This window comes from Coturnix japonica, chromosome 14 (genome assembly GCF_001577835.2).
Source record: "Coturnix japonica isolate 7356 chromosome 14, Coturnix japonica 2.1, whole genome shotgun sequence".
Taxonomy (NCBI): Eukaryota; Metazoa; Chordata; class Aves; order Galliformes; family Phasianidae; genus Coturnix; species Coturnix japonica.
Window position 1 is genome coordinate 134,984 of NC_029529.1, and position 17,817 is coordinate 152,800.

Genomic DNA, 17,817 nt, shown 5'->3' on the forward strand with positions numbered 1-17,817 from the left:
GGAAGAAATAGGAGAAAGATGTCAATCTATGAAGCCAGTGGAACTATTTGTAAATAATTTAATTATCATTATAATAAAAATTCAACTGCCTGTTCTTACAAGTTAATAACTTTGTAAGAGTTATTTCCAAATATGTTGAACAAAAATACTTTTTTCAAGTTTGTTGCTACTGGTTGTAGATTTTCCATACAGGAACAATTCATTGCTATGACAAACCCAGACACTGAGTTCCTTTTCTGTATTGCAATTAGTAGAAGACTTATTAAATGGTGAAGCTTATAGCTTGGTTGCATGGAAAATAATTCTAACACAATAAAGAAAAATTGAATGGAATAGTGCAGTGAAAAAAGCTGTGAGACCTCCAGTGACTGTGGGTGTTTTGTACTTCTTAATTCTGGAGACAAAGCTTGTAATGAGTTGGTTTTTTTATTTCTTCTTTTCCTGCTTCCTGTTAGATTTGCTTGTATAGAACTATCCTTTTTCTCAGTCCCTTTGATATGCAGGAAAAAAACAACACAACAAAACAGATGTTATGAGAAACTGTATGTATTCAGGTGTTTGCTAGAAGCCATTCAAATCTTTGAAGGGTTGCTCTATTTTGTGGATTTGTACAAGATCTGAAAGTCAAAATCTCATTTAGGTTAGATGATTAAGCCCTAATATTTTTTTCTGTAGATTTATGGGAATTGGTAGTAGTACAGCTGTACAGTTAGATTTTAAAACCTTTATGATAGCAGCAGAATTCCAAGTGAGTGACTTTGAGACGGCACTTTTCTGTATAGTACAGAAAAGCTACTCTGATTATCAACATTAAACATAACTCAAAAAAATGAAAGTGAAAAACTGACTTGTGTACAGAAAGATGATCCTTAAGTTATCCCCACACTGAAACAGAAGACCTTCCTTGAAATGGTAGTGCACCTGAAGATTATACTTCTTACAAGTTCAAAGAAATTGTCTTAGTTTTTTTGTCTTGATACCAGGAGGTAAATTATTTTTGAAGTTATTTACAGGAAGTAAGGTTTCTTTAATAGGAAATAAGATTCAGAAATTCTATCGTCTTTAAGACAATAGACTGAGCTTGAGAAGAAATGTCATGAGAAAGCAATGACATAATCTCTACTTTGGTCTCATTATAATACTTACATGACCATGTCAGGTTTTGTATCAAAGAAAGCAATTTGGAGAAGGTAAGCAAGCAACAATAAATTTCATTAATACAGGGAAAAGGTGCTGCATTATATCTTAAGATGCCTCATGTAGCTTTGATTAAAATGGCCTAAACTATAGACGAACTTGTGTTTATACCGAAACCAAATAGAGATTAATTTGATTTGATCAGTACTTCTGATACTGTGTTAAGTAATACAGTTTTCAAAAGGTTTCTCAAATTAGTGATGAGATCAAGAGAATTGTCATGTGCTTTGTTGAATAGCAAGTGATTTTGTCATCATCCTAAGTGTGTTGTTGAAATAGTACCCCCACATACATAACTGTTTGATCTTAAATGAGCAAAAAGGCACACTAATACATCTCCATTCCCCTTTTATCTTTCCTCTTCTCCTTTTCATTTTTAGATGAACTTCGTCAAGCTATAGTGGCCATGATGAATAGAAAGGATGAACTGGAAGAACAGAATAGGTAATTTTCTTTTTCTGGTCAAGAAGTGCTGTATAATTTCAAAAACCTGTTGTCCCTCAGTTTCTCTAACGTAAGATGTCCTTATAAAGCTGTGTGTAATCTGTCATTTTTATGATGTAAATATTATTTTTATTTGAAAGGAAAGCTTAGTACTTCAACATTCAACTGTGGAATCAATATTCAACTGCTCGTTTTTTTTTGTTTAAATTTAAATCACATATACGTGTCTTTGGTGGTTTTGCTAGTTGTCGGCTTTTGAAATCAAAACTTATAGCCAAAAGAGTCTTATGATCTCATGAGACTTTCTGAATGAGTTAAAGTTTATATTTATGCAAATATTCAAAGTTGTCTTTTTTCCCCCCCCGTCTGGTGCAGAAATAGGACCGCTAACAGTGTTTCATTGGAAGTGGCTTTCATACATGAATGTTCTTTTGTTTACTTGGGGCAAAATAATGATGTAAATGTAAAAACAGTATGTTGTTCAACATGCTTGTAGACCTAATTTACTTAATATATTGAAGCACTTTGTTAAATAAATAAAAATATAAAAAATATATATATTGGAGATGTACTATGTATATATTGGAGATATTATTGGAGATGTACTATGTATATATTGGAGATATTACTATGTAATAGGATTTTTGCAGTAATTTACATTTTTAATAGATATTTTAATTAAATGTTGCTTTTAAGGTTGAGAATACTAACTGATAATGTTTTGCTGCCTCTTTCGCCTCCTCACTCCCATAATTGCAAACTAATGCTCCATTCAGCTTAGTGTGTTTTGTCTGAAGGACCAAGATGCTTGGGTTTTACATCATGTTGACCCTTCTTAGCTCATCAAGGTTTTCACACAGAGGTGTATGACAGTGTCCTACCTGTCTTATGCTGTGGGTAATAAACAAATTTCTTATAGATTGTTTCTGGGAAATGGGAGCTTTCACTGTTGCGCAGAAACCATGTTATAAGTCATTTTCTATTATAGTAAATTTTTGTGTACAGGTGCTCAGGGGCATGGTTTAGTGGAGGGTTGTTATTTAGGGTAGCATGCTTAGGTCATGGTTGGACTCGATGATCTTTTAGGCCTTTTCCAACCTGAGTGATTCTATGACTTTATGCTTATGAAATTAATCAAATGTAATAATAAGCACTTACAGTTGTTGTAAGTTTTGATCAGATACTTTTTGTTTGCAGCTTTTCATCTCTTTCTATAAACAGACTGGGTGAATTTTTTTTTACATTGAATTTACCTGAAATTGTAGGGTGATATTAATGGTATTCAAACAACCTACTCTGCAATTGATAAGTGTCCTCCAATTATTATTTAGTTTCCTAACTGATGCTGCTGCCATCTTCCAGGTCCCTTAGAAATCTGCTTGAAGGTGAGATGGAGCATTCTGCAGCTATAAGGCAGGAAATGGACAATTGGAGAAGGAAGGTAGCAGAACAGGAAGAGCGACATGCCACAAAAGTTCAAGCCTTGGCACGGTGAGAAACGTTAAAACAGTCATAAAATTAATTGCAGCAATTAGAAAGTAATTCTAAAATGGGAATAAGTCTAATAGTAAGAAATAAAAACTGCTAAAATAGTGCCTGGGTTGGATAGTCAGGTAATGAATCTAGCCAATGCTGCTAAGGGATCTTGGAAGACAGCAGGGGATAACGTATCTGTGATATTTAATTGTGAGGCAAGAAGTATATAAGTACTCCTTGGAATTTTTATATTCCTAATAAGTATTCTAAAACACTGTTTGGGAATCATTTAAGAAATACTGAGTAAGAGTAATAATACAAAGAAACCAAAAATACATATATGATTTAGTCCAATCCATTGTTCTTCAGCATTAATAAAATAAACAAGCAACAAACAATCCTCATTATTTAGAAAAAAACAAAACAAAACAAAACCAATATCTCTTATATTTTTGTCCTATTGGCAGATCAATGTCATACAGGCAGGCAGATTAATCTCCCTGTTGTCTTCCATATTTCACTGTTTCCCTTGCTGCTTAATTTTGAAATCAGGTGAGAAAATGACATAATTTTTTACACTTATTTATGGCAAAAAGCATGACTTCGTATGACATTTTTCAACATTATAGTGTATTTTCTTAGGATGCTAATTAAATATATGTATGTGCATATATATATACTGCTATTATAAATCAGTTATTTACCTTTTCAGAATTAGGAATTAAAAAAGAATTTTGATTATCCTATGTTTATGTTGATTGCTTACTGTAATCTAATATATACTAATTGTCTTTAAGGTTTGTTTTGTTGGCTTGCAACCACTGCTATGAATAAATGTTAATGTTTTTCAACCTTAATTAGCTTTGAAATTAAATCAACTCGTGATGGAAGACCTGGAATTGAGGAAATGATGAAACACAGAAAAATATATTGAGCAAAGCATAAAAGTTATTGTAATTATATTAGACAGTATTAAAATTATTTGAAGCAGTACTTAAAACAAAGAAAAAAGCCTTTCTAACTCTCTTTTAATCTTGACTAGTTCCAAAACATCCAATGAATAGTTCAGTTTCAAAATTCTACCTACATCAATGCATAAATTATCTTGTTAGTGACTACATTCTGTTTGAGCACTTTGAAAGAGCTTAATTTCTTTGAGGCCAGATGACTGGCAAAAAAAAAAAAAAAAAAAAAAAAAAAAAGATAATCCAGAATGGTCTTGAATAATTGGAATTTGCAGAGTGATTTGCTGCTGCTAACTTCCAGTTGTGCTTGTGTTTCCTGTACACTTTCAACTTGGATGTTACTGCATATTTCAGTCAAGTTGTTTTGCTAATGCATCAGTCAGATTCAAAAACCCATAAAATGCAGTACATTTGCGTAACTTTGTGTGTTTTCACTAGCCATATTTAGTATGGTTGAAATTTTGACACAGGAACTCCTCAAACACCATCTGGGGTGTTTGAATTAGGAATTGTTAGATGGATGACATCTTCAGTGAAATGAATTTTATAGAATCTCAGGTTTCCTGCAGTAGGGCACACAGGTAGTTTTCCAGGTGGGTCTTGAATATCTCCGTAGAAATGGACCACTCAACCTCTCTGGGCAACCTGTTCCATCATCCTTACCTTAAAGAAGGTCTTCCGCAGGATTTATGGAACTTTCTACAACTGCCTAATTGCGGGTAATGGTATATAAGCATCAAGGCAGTTAAGTTGATTATTCTTTTGGTTGTGGAACAACCAAAACAGTGGCATAATCCGGAAAGCAATTTGATAGGTTAATTTTGGATTGTGAATTATATTGCACACAACAGCATATAAAAACATATATATGGGCCAACGTATATAATAAGTTCCAGCAAACATTTTTGCATGTGCTTCCGAACAGCTCTCTTTCTTAACTGAATTCCCATAAGTGAAATGCACACCTTTGTGTGTTAACTGTTTTCAGTTTTCTGTAGTCTGTATGTGATCTATCTAGAGTTTCATAGTTACTACAGGTACTCCTGGAAAACAAATTTGCCTGGTACTCTGTCTGTAGACATGTTATTTAATGTGTAAATGTTTTTTTTTTTGTTTGTTTGTTTTTAAAATCTTAATGACAAGCTAAGTGAAGCCCATTATCACAGCTGGTGTATTTCTTTCCTATGAAATGGTCTTCTATTTTGAGAAAATAGTAATCTTTTCTTATGCTGGTGTTTTTAATCAACAGAGAAAATGAAGTGCTAAAAGTGCAACTTAAGAAGTATGTAGGAGCTGTCCAGATGCTCAGAAGAGAAGGTCAAGCAGTGGAAGGTAAGGATGAAGGGAAAAAGAAAAAATCCGTGCACAGGCTTCTGCCATTGAGACAAAATTTATTGGAGGCATAATTAATAACCAAATGCTGGCAGTTGCTCCCAGACTTGTATAAAAACCTACAATGAAAGAATAGATAGTGAATAGCCATAGGCCTTCTTTATATGCATCTGCTTTTTTTTTTTTTTTCTGATTGATCTTGAAGTGGACCTCTGTGCATAACTGACTACCCAGTCCTGTGCAAGCCCAGATCAATAAACAACACTTCAGCCACACTGAATAACCCCAGTGTGGCTAGGGAGTGGTTCATGCACCCACATCCTATCCAGTATGACATCAGCCCTCCCCCTGCTGAAAATATGAGCTGAAAAGAGGTCAATTCCATTTCTGTGAAAACAGCCCCTTGTGTCTCTCACTGGGCTATTGTTTTGAACAGTCTTTTTTTGACATCAGTATTGATTGTAAAAGAATTTTATGTGATGGCTTACCACTGAATTACTGTTCAGTAGAAACCATCAGGATATCTTAGCTTTGGTATATTTTCCTTTTGAGGAAAAACACTGATGAACATTTTTCTACTCACTATTAGAGAAGGTTTTCTGGCAGTTTCAGAAAGAAGGTCGTACTTTAATCATTATTTCACTTTTTAAGCAATATACCTGCCAGAAAAGGCTATCAGATATAAATTTATTATTAAAAAAAAAAAGAATAAATGCATAACTGAAGGTGGCCTACAGGAAAGCTGGAGAGGGACTTTTTATAAAGGCAGGATGAGGGGAAATGGTTTTAAGCTTGGAAAGAGTAAATTTAGACTACGAAGGTGGTGAGACTGGTTGTCCAATGAGGTTGTGAATGCCTCCTCCCTGGAAGCATTCCAGGTCATGCTGTACAGTTGGAATAATATAAGTGTACAGTTGTACTTACAGAGTAAATAGATAACCAGAGGGTATCTAAGGAGAGACTCACCAGTGCTGAGTCTTTCAGTCAAGATGGATGCTCACCAACATTGAGAGTGACAACAAAAACTCTGCAATGGAGTGATCTCCAGAAAGAGATGTTACCTTAGTGGTGGTCAGCCCTTAAATGGGATCTAGGGGACGTGTAGTCAAGCTCCACCCCTTCCGGGAGCACAGCTGAATTACCTTCAGCTGACTTGTTTTTTGCCACAGATGGTTAATCAGAGGTTCAGGCTGTGATCAAGTTTCCCTTACACATGAAGGATGGGACTTTGAGCAACCTGGTCAATAGGGAGGTATCCCTGCCGGCAGTGAAGAGGCCAGAACTAGATGATCTTAAAGGTCCCTTTCAACCCACACCATTCTATGGACCAGATATTTCTTTTATAATCTGAAAGATAACTAGTAAAGTAATTGACAGAAGAGTCCCTGACAAAGTGACTTGGAGTAGTAATTTTGAGTCATCTTCTGGTGGGAATACCATCTACAGATATTGTTTTGAGAGAGGAAGTAGCTGGCTTTTCAGAAACTGGCAGTCTTTTTTTTTTTTTTTTTTTTTTTCCTAGTTGTCAATGTCATTGTCATATAGATGACTATATGAATGAATACAACATAAATCCTGTTCTTAAGGGCTTGTTACCACACTTTTAGTTTAAAAATTCTGTTAAAGTATTGTTGTTTGTAAGTATGGATTTTTACTTCTGAGGCTGTTGTAGTTTAATGGTTTATGTTAAGAATTATTCACAAATAACATCTCTTAAGTTTCTTATAACAGCAGAAATTATACTTCATTAAATACTGACAATTTCCATGATGAGTCTATGGGGAAAAAAAAAATTAAAAATTCCTTGGCTAACTATATTCTGCCTTGTTTAAACTGTGCAAATTAGTGAACGGTAAGAATAGAAACGGAGTAGGTTGGTCTGATTTTCTTGAAGAAGGGATGTGAAACACTATCAGCATTTCTAAGAAAGAATATATATATGCTTTATGCTCAAAGGATATTAATCCACCCACAGTAATTACTTACAATACTTACCATAAGTGACCAAAATAAATTACAACTATGTCACCTGTGCATTGTTTGTAATAATTTGTCTTACATTCTAAATATCACATATTCTTTTTCTGTATAACTGAATATTTTTTTTCTAACATTGGTGATTTATGTGATTTTTTTAGTAGAATTGGGGCTTCTTACTCAGAAGATTACTTAGACATGTGAATAATACCTAAGTACATATTTAAAGAAAAATATGAATATTGATTGCTGAAGTGCAATATAGTCATCACAAGTTCTTCTGCTTCATGAGAAGTAAAAAACAGTGTGCATTTAATAGTGTGGAGATAGAAAAGTGTTAAGAAGCTACTTTCAGAAAAAAGTTATGTTCTGCTCTTGTGACCATAGATCCCATATCAGTCATCTGAATAATCTCCTAGTCTGAACAAAACATAAATATGAACAAAAGTCATTAGACTACTTAGGGCTTTAGTGTGTCATGTTTTATTCAGTGACCATGATTACAGGGCCTCTGAATTTAATATAATTAAATTTAAAAATTAATATAATTTTTTTTCAATATAAGCAATTTAAAAATTGATTATATTGAAAAAAGCTTACACACAGCGTTGGCAAATTGGATCCAAGCTGGAAAGCATCTTCTGGGACAGGTAAAACTTACCGTGTAATTTCTAACTTCCCCTTCAAAACATTTGGCTTTTGGCAGTCACAGTTTGAAGACTTCCAGAAGTTTTCAATGTTTACCATCCAATGTGATAAGTGATTTATATTATTCCAGTGTTCATATGTTTTATTGTGGTAGCAAACAACAAGATTTTATTTGAATATATGGGAACAGTTTTACAGCACCAGAATTAGATCTAGAAACTCAGTAAAATGGTAACTCTGAAGCTTAGTGAGGAAAGTGCTGGCATTAATTACCGTTTATCAGAGACAGCCAGCAATCCTGGAACTGCACATGCTGCTTTGATTGTAAATATGTTTGAGAATCTATCGCTTTAGTTTGAAATAACGCATAAGTCCTTTCTCTTTTGGCAATCCTTCTGTCCCATATANGAAAATCTGGTTGTTTCTCTTTTAATATATGTACAAATGTATATATATAAAATATACACATATGTACATAATAATACCCATATATATATTTTTAATATTCAGTGGCTTCCTTGAACTCTTAGGCCTTATGTTGTATTCAGATTGTTGCTGGACAACAGAAAGCATCTTTTACTTGTTTTCTTCTGCTTTAATTTCTTCTGCTTTTAATTGACCCTGGTCCCATAGTGAAGAAGTTGATTAAAAAGACTTGTTGATTAGACTACGTGAGTATTTATGTAAAAAAAAAAATATTGCCAACTAGTAACAACAATGAAAGACAACACTGTCTCAAGGTGAGATGTATTAAAAAACTGCCATCTAAAAATAGCTTGATAGTAAGATAGTTATTTGTGAATGCTAATTTCTTACATTCTCCTTTGAGACCAATGTCTAGTAACTATTTTGTCCAGCATACTTACCTTGCAATATTGTAAGCATTAATTCATCAGCTATTACTCTTGATAATTAAGAATGTTTGTGTTTCTAGAAAGTGCTATTTATAGTTTCCAATACATTCATCACTGTATAACTTAAGACAAATTTTTAAATTCTAATTATAGTATAATTTAAAGTGACCATAACACTTGTTCTTAATTAGCTTCTGTGTTTAAAGGATAACAGTATGTTTGCAAGATCTGTTTTATTGCTGTGTTCTTAGACTGTGACAATTGGTAGTAATAGGATGAAGGAACTTCTGATTTCTCTACTTTCGTAATTTTAAGTTGTAACTCTTTCCTGTTTCTTATATATAAATCCATATACTCATAGATTAAATTTTTTTACTTTAGCCTTACAGGGAGTTCTTTTTGTTTAAACTTGAAAAATACTCAGCGTTAGGAAATTGACCTCACCAGCGATAATTACCCTGTTTCATAGAGCTGATTTCAATAACACATTATGTTACTGTAATAAGTAATTTCAATGATGATTGATTGTCTTCCAAATGATATCAGAACTGAAGTCTTCTCATATATTGGAGATTTTAGAACACTATATATTTAGAATTTCTGTGAAACTATTTTGAAAGGCTTAAAATAAATTGACCTTATACAGCTTTTTATTTTATTTTACAATAAATAGAGAAGAGTCTATCAGATCAGATGCTATTGATGATAGCTTTTAATAATGTATGGGAACTGTTGAGTCATGGCTTGAACCACTGATTTATCACCTGGGAAAGGACCCAGTCAGGCCTAGGAGCACAGGTGAAGGCAGTTCAGCAGTGTGACCTCTCTTAGACCCCATTTAAGGGCTGAATTCCCCTGGGGAATATCTCCTGGTTGGAGATCCCTCTCTTGCATAGTCCTTTCTGTGAGTCTAGATCTTTGGAGGCAGGTGAGCACCTTTTCCTTTGAAATGTTGTCCTATCTGCCCTGGTCTCTCTGCTGTATCACCCTTCCACCATGTTAATCTTTCCAATTGTATCAAGTAGATTCCTAAAGCTAAACAGTAGTCAGCATAATAGTTTCCCTTGAGGTGATTTGCTGGATGTTCCCTTTTTAAAAAAATGCAATTATAAATATAATGCCCAAGCTTTAGAACTGTGTCAAATTCAGAATAGCATACCAGCTTTCAAAGTGAGTGAAAATTACTGTAGACTGAACAGATTATTAATATTTAAGCTTTAAATAAATTGTAATCTTGACTTCTCAGCCATCAGGATCTAGATGCCTACCACTTTTTAAACCTGCTGAGATATAATAATTCTAGGTCCTGTTTATTTAAGGAGTTCTGTGCTCATTTGCCCAAACAGACCCATGAAGCTAGTTGACTAACCTTCTTAAGGTTTCATAAAATGTAGGGGTGAGGCAGAAAACTCTGAAATGCTTTAATTGTATTTGTCCCAGTTCTTTTATTTTTATTTTTTTTGACTGAAGGTTAAAATCGAAGGTGATTTCTGATTATACAAAACTATTGCAAACTCTAGTTAGTAACTAGTAGTATATAGTACATCTTTTTCAAGTTTTTAAAACAAAAGTAATTTGCTGTGGCTATCTTGTCCTTCTTATGGAAGAATGTCTGGACTTGTTAATAATAGTGGCATTAATGCCATGTGACCTGTGAGGTCTTGCTGAAATGTTCATAGTACGTTTATATGATGCCCTGATCATGCAAGTTTATTGCATGCCCTGATCATGCAAGTTAAATCCTTTTTTGTTGTTTTTAATGCATGACTACTTTTAAAAATCTGTGAACAGAACAGTCTATTAAATTTCACCACACGAAGTTGAGTTACTACTTTCTTAAATAAATGATGGCAGAAACATGGGAATTCTTTACTGCTAGTAGTTTTTTTCTGAAGTTTGCTAAAGATGGAAGAAATATGAAGGAATTACTTTTTATTGTTCAGTGAATTGATATGAAAAAATCATGAAAAATTTGGGCAACAGAGGAATTTCAAATTAAAAATTATAGTAACATTAATTTCAAAAACGGCATCAAGTAAATTGTCTGCTAATCTAAATTAGCAGCTGCAGAAAGCAGCTTGCAAATAGTATTGTGTTTGTAAGAAAATGAGAAATAACATGGTTTGGAAATCAGTCTAATGAAGGAACAAATCTGATCTTGAGTTATGACATGCCATCTGGTGTATTTCTTCATCTATCAAAAGCTTTTTGTGTTATCAGAGTTATATTTTTTGCGAGACCTTCTATTAAGTGTAGTTGCGCTATGTGGTTATGGAAATTCATGATCTGTGAAGAGAAGTTGAGTTGGAGTTTGTGTAATTTGTAGGAGAATTACTTAGGCCTTCAAATGATTTTCATATATGAAAGTGGGGGCTAGGAACTGGAATAGAATGAACCAGTTTTCATTGACTGTGGATGAGGAGTACTGGGCTTAAATGGCAGGTGAAGCAAGTTTGATTATCTATCAAGAAAAACTTTTTCTGAGAATAACACTTGCTTTTAAGTAAACTGTACACAGAAACATGAAATCTCCTTTATTGAAGGTTTCTAAGAATGAATTAAGCAATTAACTGTGAGGAATAAAATAAATACAGCTGATTCTGCTGTATGCAGAAGGATGGATTGTTAGGTAAAGTTTGAAATGTAGTTTCTCAGCCCTATTATCTGTAGCTTCCGTGATGTGTGAGTAGTTCTGTTCAAGTAATATGAGATTGTTTTTTGTANACAAGCTTCGTTTTCAAAGGGCATTGTTACGAGCTGGAGTCACTATCTATGTAGCTGTAGTCACAAAATAGTGAGATTCATCTAGCTTTTATTTTTTTTCCTGTGAAGATTAGAGAACTTGTCTAAACAGTGCCTGCAAGAAAGCTCCTTGCAGTGTTTTGTAGTACTTGCAATATAGTTTAATGTTACATCCTATTTTGATACTTCTAAGAACTGGGTTTGTTTTTTTTTTTTTTTTTTTTTTTTAGCTGCTACTTTGAAACAGATTGTCTACAATGTTTATGTAATTCAGTGTTTTTAATTTGAGGCATCTCTTTGTTTTAGTTTTGCCAAACATTTGGAGTACTGATGGTGAACTTACTGTTCCAGAGCAAAAGCAAGTAGAAAACAATGAGGAACTAGCCAACTCATATGAAAGAAAATTGATTGAGGTAAAGTATGCTGCATAACTTTTGAGGGATAGTAAAGATAACAAAGCATTTGAAGATGTAGGCATTTCTTTCTTTAGCTTTTCTTCCCCATTAGTCTAAAATAAAATTCTTATTTTTGCTCTAAAAATTAAAAGTTTAATTTTCAGTCTTCTGTTGTAAAAATACAGGTTTAATCATTCAACTTTAAAGCTAATTTAAAACAATTCACGTGATTGAAACACATTTCTTAATAAAGATACACATTCATATTTTTTATTAAAATTGATTGGTATAAAAATACCACATTGCTTACAATATAAAAGGACCTAACTTGCTTAATTGTTAAGAAATCACTGACAGGCTAAAAGATGTATCACTTTTGAACTGATTTGATTTACTGCATTAAGAAATACTTCTATTATGAAGATTTTAATAAGTAATTTTTTTAAACGTTAGAATTGATGATTATAAAATGGTCAGACAGTTGGTTTCAGGCATTGCATAATTATTATAACCCTATATATAACCCTAACCATTATTAACAAGCTTTATGGTATTATGAATTGAACTTTAAAAGGTTCCTGACATATTGATATCATTTTTTTTTTAAACATTCTTACACCTTTCTGACTGGATCTTTTATGATTGTGTTTAATTTTCATAAAGCTTTATAATGTAGCTTGTGGAGTACTGCAGTATGGAAATGCTTGATGGAAGCTACTAGTTCAGTTGGTGTTATGTTAGTGTAAGTTCCTAATACAAGATTCTCATTTGTAAAGTAACATAAAATTATTAATTACTGAAAAAGTAAAAATAAAGACTATGGATTCATCTTAAGTTTAAATAAAAATGACTTTCCAGATGAATGTAATGAAATTTTATACCCAAATCTCCTATTAAACAAACATTTTTATAGAAATAAATCATAGACTGGTCTAGAACCTCTAGACCAGGTTGCTCAGAGTCCCATCCAGTGCAGCCTTTGCTGCTGCTAGGTTAGTGCATCCACAACATATCTGGACAGTCTGTTCCAGAGTTTCACTACCCTCACAGTAAAGCACTTCTTTCTCATATTTAATCTAAATCTACTGTCTTCAAGTTTAAAGCCATTCACATTCATCCTGCTACCCCTTATAAAAAGTCCCCTCTCCAGCTTTCCTGTAGGCCCCCTTCAGGTACTGGAGGACCACTATAAGGTCTCCTCAGAGCCTTTTCTTCTCCAGGCTGAAGAGTCCTAACTCTCTCATCTTGCCCCCATAGGAGAGGTGCTCCAGCCCTCTGATCATCCTTGTGGTCCTCCTCTGGACCTGCTCCAACAGCTCCATGTTCTTCTTGTGTTGGGGCCTCCGGAACTGAATGCAATACTCAGATGGGGTGTCATGAGAGCAGAGTAGAAAGACACCTGCTTTGCTGGTCACTCTTGATGCAACCCAGGATACGTTTGACATTCTGGGCTGCAAGCACACATTTCCAGCTCATGTTGAATCTTCCATCAGTCAGCACCCCCAGATCTTTCTCAGGGCTGCAGTCAAGCCATTCTCTGTCCAACTTGTATCAATGGGTGGGATTGCCCTGACCCTTGCGGTTGGCCTTGTTGAACTGGATCAGGTTGGTGTGGGCCCACCTCTCCAGCCAGTGACAGGTTGGCCCTGGTAGAGGTGTTTTAACCTCTCCTGTTAAGTGCAGCTTTTCTTGTTATGACCTAGGAGTACTTATCTGGCACTCCATCTATGATTCTAGCCTACGTCAACATTCCCTTTTTATAGGGAATATAGAAATAATTTACTTGGAAACTTCTAACAGTAGGATTTTCTGAATGGAGTCTTTTTTTTTCTGTTTTGAGAATAAATCTGCAAAATCCTTTTGTCTCATATTTCTTTTCTGTAAGGCTTACAAGCACCGTTGTCCATTTGAGACAAATCCCTTGCCAGGTATATTAGGTACTGATAGATCATCTCTCAGAACAGAATCTTTTGTTCAGCTTTGTAGTCTAGTAGTTCCGATAGGAGTAATTTTTTTTTCAGCATAAGACACATTTATCTCTGGGTTATGTTTTTCAGGTGGCTGAAATGCATGGGGAGTTGATTGAGTTTAATGAGAGGCTGCACCGTGCTCTAATGGCTAAAGAAGCTCTTGTGTCCCAGATGAGGCAGGAGCTAATTGATTTGAGAGGACCGGTAAGTATTTATTAAATGAAGGATTATCATTCTTCACTTCAAGACATTTACTCATATTGAAGTAAAATCTTTATTAGCTTATCAGAAATAGCAGCTGGTGAAACATCAACTAAGAGCACCTTATTTGGTGTTTTTGCTACTTTCGTTCTCTTCAGCACTATTGAATATAAGGTAGATATGTTCAGACAATAAAATTGCTTGAAGCATTCAAATATAAGGGTTTTAGTGTTATTTTTTTTAAGTGAGCTTTCTATGAAAGGTTGAACAACATTAAATAATTGATAAGTTTCTAAATATGAGGTCACCTATATCCATAAATCTACTGAGATCAGCAATTGATGTTTTGAAGTTCTGTTGCTCACCTAGAGACAATTAAATTTTCCATGTTATGGTTAGTTGTCTTTAAAAACGCTATAGAAATATGGTATTTCCACTTTGTTTCTTTAGTCATCATACCTTCTTTCACTCCTTTTAATTTATCCCTCTATTTACATCATGAGCTAAAATACCTGATCTGACAATAATGCGTATTTCATTATTTTGACCCACAGCATTGGAGGTGGATGTTGATGAGATGGCAACAGAGGTTGAAACTTCCCATTTGCTCTAGGCTTATCATATCAAAGTTTCTCACAAACTGCGTTTTAAGATGAAGATACCAACTATGAAATTTCAGTTAATTAGAAAACTAGGCATCACTAATTTTATATTTTTTATAATGTATTTTTCAGATAATAAATAATAGCCTCCTAGCAGCTGATTTCAATTTACATGCTGAAGAAATGGTGTCTATTATATTAGTCTTTAAGAATCTAAAAAAAAAATAAATTCAAAATGCTTTCCTTTTACAAAGCCAGATTAGTTCATTCACAAAGGAATTATTACATGAAGACCTTGCATTGCAATATGTTTAAACTACTGTGGCATGATTGCTTATTTTTTTTATTGTTTCTAAATAGTAGTTTTTATTGGCATTTTACAACTTGAGTGTTGAATTTTAATTTTCTTATAATATTATACATAAAAAGCATAATAATCAGCATGTGATTTCTGCTATGTAAATTTAGGTCCCTGGAGATTTGAGTCAAACATCTGAAGATCAGAGTTTGTCAGACTTCGAAATGTAAGTTTCTAATATGCATGTTTTGTGCATTTGTGGGAAAGAAGAATAAGCAAGTAAATAGATTTATTTCCTTTATGATGTTATTTCAAAATACTGAATTCTCAGATGTGGTGTTTTGTTGTTTAAAAAAAAATCCAGAAACATGGGGAGTTGTACAGTCCATGCCCTAGAATATTGTTTAACAAAGCTGAATGCAAGAAGTTTAGATTCATGAATATTCTTGAAATGTACATCCAGCAACTTAGAATTTGGTATTCTACAGTAGCACCAAAAAGTTACTGTTTTCTGTTGGTTTTGTTTTGTTAGATGTTAGCGTGATGTTCCTTCTTGTTTTCTCATCTCAGTGCATACAAATAGCACTGCAAAAACCAAACAAAATATTAGGTCATCACAGATCAAAGTGGTGTGATTTGGACTGTCTTTGTATTGTAGAAACCTGGAAGGGAGTGGATGGAAGTGGCTTCCTTGTAACTGTTTAATGGTTTTCTGTTTGTTTGTTTGTTTTACTTTTTTGTTTTATTTTTAATGAATTCATATCTTTGCTGTTGAGTGTTATGGACCAAAATTTTGAACTTGTTAATAATCAATGGTTGTCAAATACACCATTTAAAAAAACAACAACAACAACAAAAAAAACAACTAAACATTTGCCTCAGTTTCTCCTTCCCAGTTATGTTAATTTTGGGATATTGCCTTTCTTTCATCTAGGATGGTATTTTTTTATGTGGTGTGGTGTTATCTGGTGTGATGCTGATTTTGGTTTTAGGAGGAAAACAGCAATGATAATACACCACTGTTTATAGTTTCTGCTAAGCAGTGTTATATGGAGCAAAAGGTCCAAGGGGCTGAGAGTAAATGGAATTAGGACAGCTGACTTAAACTGTTCAAAGGATTATTCCTTACCATACAATATCATATAGAAGGAGTTTTGAAGAGGGGGAGAATTTCATCTTGCTCTGTTACATTGCTTTCTGGACTAGTCGGGCATTGGTCAGGTGAGGTAGTCAGCAATTGCTTGTGCGTCACTTCTTGTTTGTATTCATATATATGTATATACTAAAAAACAGTCATAACAATTGTCCTTTTTTTTTTTTTTTTTTTTCCCCTACCTTAGTAAATAGTTTTATCTCAACCCATGAGTTCTACTTTTTTTCCTCTATTCTTTCCCCTGTCCCACTAGGAAGGGTGGGAGTGAACAAATGACTGTGTGGTGCTGAGCCACCTGAAGGCTTAACCTACAATAGGAAATTTGCAATTTTAATACATAAACATGTTTCTCTATTCTTCCTGTTTTAACTGTTTCTCTTACCTACTCAGATCAAATCGAGCTCTTATTAATGTTTGGATTCCCTCAGTCTTTCTGCGTGGAAAAGCTGCTAATGCATTCCATGTTTATCAAGTAAGTAATACTTCTTAATGTGGATGCTATAGTTAAATTTCTGACTAAAATGGATTTCAGTGTAATTTTATTATAGATAGTCCAGATGACTATTTTAGAAAGTCTTGGTTTATATTTTACACAATATAAATACCTTCAATGATATTCTGCTTCATTAAAACATAGGGCATGTTTGCTACTATTTTGCTTAGATGTTTGAAAAAAAATGTTTGTTCTTACTGGTAACTTATGAAATGTAGACAGTCATTCCAAAAGTAATGTCTCCTCTTTATTTCGGTGGAAACTGTTATAGATCCAAAGAACACAATAACACTATTTGATAGAAAAAAGTTTTCAACTGCAGAATACTGTTTTTCAACATAGTCACCAACATTAGCTGTGCATTTTTGGCTGGTGATAAACATGAGCCTGTGTGCTGGTCTTATCAAAATCTGTTGCTATCTCCCCTGCTGGTAGGTACCTCCCACTGCCTCATTGTGCTAACATCTACTGTTTGATCTCCATAAATGTTCTAACATCGTCAGTCAGTATCAGTGCAAGCTATTTTTCTCTCGTGAAGGAATTCATGTTCCACACCTTTGCTTCATAGGCATTTCCATATCAGATGACGTTTTGTCGGACCTGCCCCTCTGCTGCCATCTCTTGCATGGCAACGAAATGTAATGGGATACTGGCAGGAAGATTCAACCTCTACTGCCATGCTACCAATGCCTGCATCTGATATTGTGAGACAATATAATAAGAGACATTACTTCTGGAGCAGTCCCTCTAGTTAGGTTTTTTGACAGAATTTGACTGTACCTGCTTATAAAAAGAAATAGTGAAAGTCTGAGAATATGTGAAATTCATGTGTAATTGTAGATACTTGGCATGAGATTTTTTTTTTTTTTTAATTGGAAAAAATATTGAAATAAACCTGACCACCAATGTGAAAGAGTTTCGGGGCTTTATCCAAAGCCTTGTGGAGTTTAGATAATATGTGCCGCTGCTATGAAGTGGCTTTGAATAGGTTTCATCAGTTGCTTGTCATTAATGAAGGACAGGGAATTCTGATTCTTAGAGTGGGTCTCTAACAAGAGGAAAAATAAAGC

General features: G+C 34.0%; 1 protein-coding gene across 3 annotated transcripts in view; it reads left to right on the forward strand.

The window, feature by feature from the left end:
* The window catches only part of SNX29 (sorting nexin 29), an 83,605-nt gene that overhangs the window by 24,356 nt on the left and 41,432 nt on the right, over nucleotides 1-17,817 (forward strand). For all 3 annotated transcript variants that reach the window (XM_015876438.2, XM_015876436.2, XM_015876437.2), the window contains 7 exons: nucleotides 1,578-1,641; nucleotides 3,004-3,132; nucleotides 5,332-5,414; nucleotides 11,942-12,048; nucleotides 14,088-14,204; nucleotides 15,272-15,327; nucleotides 16,645-16,726. In XM_015876438.2, the coding sequence (XP_015731924.1) occupies nucleotides 1,578-1,641; nucleotides 3,004-3,132; nucleotides 5,332-5,414; nucleotides 11,942-12,048; nucleotides 14,088-14,204; nucleotides 15,272-15,327; nucleotides 16,645-16,726 (638 nt within the window). The remainder of the gene's footprint in view (nucleotides 1-1,577; nucleotides 1,642-3,003; nucleotides 3,133-5,331; nucleotides 5,415-11,941; nucleotides 12,049-14,087; nucleotides 14,205-15,271; nucleotides 15,328-16,644; nucleotides 16,727-17,817) is intronic.